Raw genomic sequence first — 8,098 nt, forward strand, 5'->3', positions numbered from 1 at the left:
TATATAAGTCATATTAACAATTCCATGAATGTTCAACAGGACTAAAAATTAGCAAAGATGTTTGTTTGTTTGTTTGTTTTAACCTTGTAACACTTTTTAAACACCTTCTCGGGTTGCTGGTGCAAAGCACCTTACAGTATTTGTGCTATATATTTACTTTATTTGGCAACTGTCTGGGTTTCATGGGGTTTTTTTTCTTTGCCTTCTGTAAACAACACCTTTTACAAACTAGCACAGTGAACCACAAGCCCTGCAATCTGTTATAACATCTACAGAAAAGAAAATGAACTATTTTGGTTGGTTGCTCAAAATATTTTGCTTTTGAACAAGAGGTTCTAAAACAGGATTTATTAGTAAAACATTGAACTCCTGAATTTAACATTAGACGTAAACAGTTGACTGTTTTTAGTTCAATAGAGTCTTTTTGTTTAGCTTTTCTCTCTCTGTGAAGGTAGAATACTTTTTGTTTGTTTGTTCTTTTCAAGTCATTTTCGTTAGAGGTCTGGGTGGTGACCTTTGCTATGATGAGGAGGTTTTGTACGTGTAGCTTTGTGAAGGTAGAAGAGTTGGTGCTGAGGGCTTAACATTTAGTATTTGCTATTTTGGAAAACAAAACAGAAACAAAGGAAAAAGAAAAGTTGTCCCACCTGATAGTCAGCAGGCTGAAATGGCTGAAGCTAAAAAGAGTTTCTTGTTGTTGAACTTTCTGAGAGACAAAAATTAACAAACAAATTCATAATGCCAGAACCATCCTTAACCGGGAACGCTAGAGTTCTTGAAGCTTTTTTTCCCCCTTTTCTTTGACTTTTCCTTCATTCAATCTTTTTTTTTTTTTTTTTTTTTTTTTTTAAAACGAGAAGTTTCTAAGGATTGTGGCTCTTAGGATGACATCCAACAGGGTAATCAAACTCACGCCATCCTACGGTATGGCAGCACTTTACTGTACAGCTTCACCAGTTTCTTTGTCAATGGTACAAAAAAGTCCCCTTGCTTGTTTGATACAACCATAACACGAAGATTGTCCTGGTCTAGAGCAAAGCTTGCCTTGGAGCGGTTTGGATTCAGTTCGTTCCCAAGGTAATATTGTCTTAGGGCAGGAGAGATGTTATATTTATTCATTTCTGTACACCATAACAATAAGCAGACTAGATGATCATCACTTACTTAGACCCAGTTCGTTTTAAAGCTACCACACAGCTGCTTCATTCATTTCTGGTGGATGGGACAAGTGATTGCCATAGTTAGCACCACCGTTGACGGATATCGAAGAAAATGGAGGACTGGGACCAAAAACTTCCGCGGACATGGAGTGCAAGGACCCGGGCAGGTTGGGTTCGGGGCTGGGCGAGTCTCCAGGGGGGTGTGACATGATGTCAGTGAAGCGCTGAGCCTCACTGGAGGGGTGATGTCCGGGCAGGGGGTGATCCATGGCCCCCAGGGGAGTGCCTGACGGCCCCGAGGAGGGCACGAAAGGGAGATCCACGGGGGTCTGAGCTTGAGATGAAGGAGGTCCTTGCGGGAAGAAATCGTAATTGCTTCCAGGGCCGTAATACTCGCTTTGATAATCTGCCGGGCAAGGAGAGACAGAGGGAAGGTAACGCACAGGCGAAGGCACCGAGCGGAAAAGACACGAGAGCGCGTTTTAGCGGCGGTGCCTCCGGGGGGCCCCGAAATGCCACCCGGAGCCCGCCGAACCCAAGGGGCAAACGTGCCGACGGCTCGGCCGGGCTCCGGCCGATTCCCGCGGATCCCCTTCCAGCAGAGCCCGGCGGCACCGAAACGAGACGCCCCGCTGCCCAAAAACGCCCGAGTCCCGCCGGTCCGACGGAACCAGCAGCCCCCGGGTGCGGGGGAATCACCCCCCGCCGGGCGAGAAAACCTGCCGGGCTGCCCGCCCGCCTCTCCCGGGGCGGCTCGGACGGCGGCGGCACGGCGAGACGGCCCCGGTACGGCCGGCAGCGCTGCCCGGCGGAGCGGGCATCGCAACGCGGGGTGTCCGCGGGCGCGGGAAGGCGAGAGACCGCGGGGGGACCGCGTTACCCACCTCCGTAGAAGGAGAAGGGCCCGTTGGGGATGAGCTCCCCGGGCTCCAGCCGGTCCACCAGCGGCCGCATCCTGCGCGGGCTGCGGAAGAAGGCGTGCCGGCGCGCTCCCAGCGCGCTCAGCTGCTTCATGCGCCGCTCCTTGGAGCGCCGGTTCTGGAACCAGACCTGCGCGGGCGGCGGGAGAAGGCGCCGGTCACCGGGAGCCGCGGTCGTGCGTGTCCCACTCACCCCGCGCCTCCCCCGGCCCCGCCGGGGACGACCACCCCCTTCCCTTTCCCCTTCCCCCTTCCCCTTCCCTTTCCCCTTCCCCTTTCCCTTTCCCTTCCCTTTCCCTTCCCTTTCCCCTTCCCCTTCCCTCCCCGCGCCGCGCTCCTCCTCGTTCCGAGCGGGGCCGAGCCCACGCGTGACGGCGGCCCCGCGGCCGACCGGGCGCTCCCCGCCGCTCGCCGGCTGCAGGTCAAGAATGATCGAGTTAATTCTTATTACCCTGACAAGATTACTCCTAATTACCCTCACACTGAGCCTCTCCAATCTAACCTCGTCTTTAATGGTCCTTTAACCCCCCATTACCCCCAGCGCTGCGGGTTTATAAACCTTTTAATAATTCCAGCGCATTGTCATTCTTATTTATCCATTAACCCCTCACATTTATGGTTATTAATTTCGATATCGTTTACAGCTTCTTTAGGACTTTCTAAAAAGCGACCCGCAGCTCTGCCCCTGCCGACCGGCCGGGGCTGCGGGGGCCGGGGGTGCCGCCGGGCCGCCACGATAAAATAACGGTTCAAAACGACGGCGGGGCTTTTCCCGGGGCCGCTCCCTCCGCTCCGCCGCATCCCCCGCAGCGTGCGGGGCCCGTGCCCGGTGGCCGGTGCCCCGGGGGGGCCGCGGTACCTGGATGACCCGCATGTTGAGGCCGGTCTCCTGCGCCAGCTGCTCCCTGATGTGCCGGGTGGGTTTGGGGGTGGCCGCGAAGGCGGCTTTCAGAGTCTCTAGCTGTTTGGCTTTGATGGTGGTGCGGGGGCCCCGCCGCTTGGCCCCCAAGTTCTGGTCGTCGTTTTCGTTGCTGCCCGTCTCCTTGTCGGACACGTTGGCGCTTTCCGAGTCCTTGGCGTCGTCCTGGGAGGGGTCTTGGGAGTCGGGGGACAGGCTGGGGTCACTGCCGGTGGTGGCTGGGGGGAGAGCAAACCGGGTCACGGAAAGCCTGAGGGCGGCCGGGGGGAAATACCGATCGCGGGGCACGGGCTGCGGTGCGACCGGGGAGAAGAGAGGAGAAGGGGGAGAAAGGAGAAGGGAGAGAAAGGAGAAGGGAGAGAAAGGAGAAGGGAGAGAAAGGAGAAGGGGGCAAAAGGAGAAGGGAGAGAAAGGAGAGAAAGGAGAGAAAGGAGAAAGGAGAGAAAGGAGAAGGGAGAGAAAGGAGAAGGGAGAGGGAGAGGGGAGAAGGGAGAGGAAGGAGAGGGAGAAAGAGGAGAAGGTAGTGGAGCGGCTCTCACCCCTGGGCGAAGCCGGGGCTGAGCGCATCCCCGCCTCGCATCGCCCGGCCGCGCTCCCTCACCTGAATGCAGGCTGTTTTCTTTGGCAGTATTGCTGTTATTTAGGTAATCTTCTTTGCAGACAAACTTGTTTTCGTCTATGATGTAGAGCTCCTCGCCGGTGGAGAGTTGCTTGTTACACATCATACACGTAAAACAGTTCAAGTGGAACACTTTGCTCCGCGCCCTGCGGACCAGGTCGCTGGGGGAGATGCCCTGGGCACAGCCCGCGCACTTGGTCCCGAAACACCTGCGGGGAGAGGCCGGGCAGCGGGTCAGCAGCGCCCGCCCGAGCCCCGGGGCCCCGCCGAGAGCAGCCCGCAGCCCGGTCCCGACGGGCGAGCGCACCCACCATGTCCCCGCGCCCTTCACCGCGGCCTCCGCTCGCCCCGGCCAGCTGCACCGCCTAGCCACGCGAAATGAAATGAAACAAAATAAAGCATCCCCTTACAGCGCTCTCTCCTCCTAACGAGCGAATGGCTGAAATTATATTTAAAAAAAAAAAAAAAAACAAAAAACCACAAACCCAAAAAAACCCAAACCAACACAAAAATCCCCAAACCCGATCTGGGCAGAGGATGAAGCGCTGCGGGATTAATTCAACTGGGGCTGCGTTACCCGGGGTTTCCCTCTGCGCCCCGACACATTGATCCACGACGCTCTAATAAACATTAAGCAGAAATTCTTCTGTGTTATTCATCGGTCACGGCCGCGCTCGGCCGGCGCTGGGGAGCCGAGGGCCGGGTGGCACCGGACCCACATCGGGGCTCGGTGCCTCCAGCGCTCCGCTCCGGCCCGGGGCAGCGCTCCGCCGCGCCGGGCGATGCGGTGTGCCGGTGCGCGGCGGGCGGGATGCGCTCCGCGGCCATCCCGGCCCCGAGCCGGTCTTCGCCGTTATTACCGGTGGGCCGAGGCGGCGGGGCTCGGCCGGCCAGGGGCAGAGGCGGCCTGCTCCGAGCCCGGCATTTATGCCGGGGCCCACCGGGATGCGCGGGGAAGCGGCGGCGAGCGAGTGTCGGTACCCGCTCCCCTCTCCATCAGTCCGCCGGGGGTGCGGGATCGGGGTGGGTCGCTGCCTTCCCGGGCGGCCTCGGCTCTGTTTCACGGGAGGCGCTGGGCCCACGGAGCCGCGCACCGGGCCTTCCCCGCCGGGGCGGCACCGGGCACCGGGCGTGCGGGGAGCAACGCCGGGCTCCGGCCCGCGGAGCGCTGCGCTCACGGCCGCAGAAAGCCCCGCCGAGAAGCCTCGGTAAGTGCCGCTGCAGCGGCGGCGGCGGGGTTGTCCCCTCTCCGCAGCACCGGGCCCGGGACGGCCCATGCCCGCCCGCCCAGCTGCAGCGATGCCGACCCGCACCCCGCCCGCGCCCGCTCCCGCTCCCGTTCCGTCGGTCGATAGTTTCGAGGTAACTTTGGGGAAGTCGAGCTCGGCCGGTGCCCGCGGAGAGCGGCCGGGCACCGTCCTGCGGGCCCCGACGGGGCGCCCGGGGACCCCTTCCCCGGGCCTGACCCCCGCCCGCCCGCCCCGCCGGGCCCCCGCGCTCGCCCCGGGAGATCACCTGGAGAAATAACAACGGTTTCGGGGGTGTTTGCGTGTGCACGGGGAGGGGGCAGGGGGAGGGAAGAGGCGTTGGTGGGTCACACTGAACAACAGGGGAACACAAAAAAAAAAAAAAAAAAAAAGGGCGGGGGGGAAAGGAGATGAAAAATGGATGCAAAGGAGCCACGGCTCCGGGCAGGGGGGTCCGGTACTTACCGAAAGAAGTCGTTTTTGCAGTAAAGCTTGCCTTCTCGCGAAAAGCATTTCTCTGTCAAATTGCATTTACATTCACAGCACTGAACACACTTCACATGCCAAGCCCTGTCCAGTACATTCAACAAAAACCGGTCCAAGATTGGCCTTTTGCAGCCCGCACAGTGAACCATTGTCTTTGGTTATTTCTGAGAGTGGGGGGTATTGGTTTCCCAGATGTCAAGGAAAAAAAAAAAAATTTAAAAAGACGACAACACCGGCGTAGGTTTGCTTTTTTTTTTTTTGTGTTTGTTTTAAAAGCCTTGGAGAAGTGGAGGATAAAAAGAAAGGGAGGAAGAAAAAAATCTTCGTTCGAGTGTCCTAGGAGGGATACACAGGAGAAACCACCCACTGCCCGAGGAGACCAGCGCTTCGACACAACCGCAGAATCCCGGCCGCTACCAACCACGACAGCAACAATAATAATAATAGTAACAATAAAATAACAACGACTATAAAGATCGCCGCTCATAAAAATCAAAATCAAAACAAACAAACAAAAAATTTTAAAAAAGCCCAAACAAACCGCCAAAAAAGCAAGCGTGATGAGTTTTTCTCAGGTCTGAGGTAGAGCAGTCAGGAGTCAAAGTGCTTTTCCCAAAGAAAAATCAAAAGAGGAAAAAAAAAAAGATAAAAATAAATAACAAAACGAGACATGGAGCCCCACGAGCGGTCAGACGGGCTTTGGCTGCTGCCGCGGCGACATGGCCCTACGCGCCGCGGAGCGGGCCGCCGTCCTTACGCCGGGTGGGAGGGGGGGGGGAGGTGGGGGGGGAGACGCTCCGCAGCTCCTCGCTCCTCTCTTTCTCTTTTTCTCTCTTTTTCTCCCTCGACGTCTCGGCGGTACCGTCGCGCCCGGCTCCTACCTACCCCCGCGCACCGCCCTGCGCGCTACCCGCGGCGGCCGGCCGCGTCCCCGCCGAGCCGGCGCGGCATCGTCCGGCGCTGCCGGCTTTTGTTCCGCCTCCCGCCGCGGCGGCGGCGGGCCGGTAGCTGAGGGGAGGGCCGTGCCGGGCCGGGGAGGGCCGGGGAGGGCAGGGAGAGCGGCGCTGCCCGCGCTGCCCGCGCCGTCCCGGCAGCGCAGGGCGCACTGCATGTTCCCGGCAGCCCCGCGGCCGCAGCCTTATGCACCGGGCGCGCACGTCACCGCCCGCACCGGCCAATCGCCGCCGCCGCCGCCGCCGACCCCCCCCAACATCCCCCCCCCCCCCCCCGCCCGCCTCCCGCGCCCGCCGCGCCGCGCCGCCGCCGGACGGGGCGTCCGCGCCCCTTTATAGAGCCGCCGGGGCGCCGCCGGCCGCCTCCGCCCGCGCCCGGTCCGCACCGCACCGCACCGCACCGGGCGGCGGAGGGACGGGCGGCCCGCTGCCGCTCGGGCCCGGCCGAGGCGCGCCCTGCTCGGAGGCCCGGGAGCGCGCCGCAGCCGGTAGGTGTGTCGGTGCGCGGGCGGGCGAGGTGGTGGTGGGGGGGGGGGGGGGGTGGGGTACGAGGGTGCTCGCTGGGGTCTGGCACCCCCGCAGGGTTACACATCCGTTACAGGGACCCGCCGGCCGGTTCCCGCCGCCGACCGGCGGAGCGGATCGCCGGGAAGAGGCATCAAACGAGTTCCCGGTTTAGCGGGGATTCCCCCATCATAAACGGCGGGCCCCGAGGGCGCGGGGCGCGGAGCCTCCCGCGGCGCGGTGCGGTGCGCCTCGCCGAGGAAAAACCCGCGACGGCTCGCCTTTCCCGGGAGAAAAGGTGCGGGAAGGCCGGGACCGAGGTCCGGGCCGTTCCGACGTGCCCGGACGGGGCCGTGCCGGCGCGGAGAGGGCGGCGGGCGCCGGTGCCGCCCGGCCGCCGCGGGCAGAGGGAAGGCGCCGGTAACTTCGCGGTGATCCCGTTACTGGCGCTCGCAGCGCCCGTCCGGGGCCGATGGGCACCGGCAGCCGCTGATGTACTTTTTTTTTTTTTTTTTTTTTTTTTTTGGCAAATAAAAATTCATTTGCTTTTACCTTCCAGGGGCTCGGTCGGTCGCCGGGGCGGTTAGAAGGGACGTGATTTCTCTTTCCTTCGCGCTTTGCTGCCCGGCGGGAGCTGCCGCTCCGGGGAGGTGTCACCGCCCGGCAGGGCCCCGGGCCCCTCCCGGCCCCTCCGCAGCGGAGCCCCCGCTCTCTCCTTCGCTGCGGGCTGATGGATCCGCTGGCGCGGAATTAGGAGGGGAACGGCGAATTAAATGGCCTGAGCGTGCCCGTGGGCTACACACACGGCTGCGAGCCGGGGCCGGGCGCGGCGAGGCGCGCACCCTCCGCCTGTCCCGGAGCCCGCAGCATCCCCCGCCTCCCCGCGCCCTTCCCCACCGTCCGCGCTCTCTTTCACGTCTTTTTATCTCGTCCTTGAGGGAAAAAAAAACAACAAACAAACACACCCAAAACCAAAAAACAGGCGAGCGAGAGAGAAGTAGGAAAATAAAAATGAAAACGAAGGCAAGAAACCCCCCCGGTGCCGGGGCGGTGAGCTGCGGCTCCGTGCCCTGCCCGCCGCTCCGGCCTGGGGGCCGACGGGGCTGGCGGGGAGTGCGGAGCCTGCCCAGGCCGGGGGAGCCTTCGGGGCAGTTCCCGGGCCGAGGCTGTGGGTGTTTAAAAGCCCCGCGGCTGCGTCCGCCATTTGTATGCCCTCCCCGAAGGTCTCCCTGTGCCCCCGCACCGGGCCGGAACCGGCCATCACCGCCCCGTCGGGGCCGCGCACCGAGG

General features: G+C 61.2%; 1 protein-coding gene across 2 annotated transcripts; it reads right to left on the reverse strand.

The window, feature by feature from the left end:
- Positions 1-1,186: 1,186 nt before the first annotated feature.
- Positions 1,187-5,500, reverse strand: LHX1 (LIM homeobox 1). Of its 2 annotated transcripts, none has more exons than XM_086624711.1 (5): positions 5,331-5,500; positions 3,601-3,827; positions 2,940-3,217; positions 2,045-2,210; positions 1,187-1,566 (listed from the first exon to the last, which is right to left on the reverse strand). In XM_086624711.1, exons 1-5 carry the CDS (start codon positions 5,498-5,500, stop codon positions 1,187-1,189), a joined length of 1,221 nt encoding a protein of 406 aa, XP_086480837.1. The 2 variants fall into 2 exon arrangements, with proteins under 2 accessions (XP_086480837.1, XP_086480836.1); XM_086624710.1 differs by having other exon boundaries at positions 2,940-3,265; positions 3,460-3,827.
- Between the last annotated feature and the right edge of the window lie 2,598 nt (positions 5,501-8,098).

The sequence above is a fragment of the Tauraco erythrolophus genome, chromosome 21, assembly GCF_009769465.1.
Source record: "Tauraco erythrolophus isolate bTauEry1 chromosome 21, bTauEry1.pri, whole genome shotgun sequence".
Lineage (NCBI taxonomy): Eukaryota > Metazoa > Chordata > Aves > Musophagiformes > Musophagidae > Tauraco > Tauraco erythrolophus.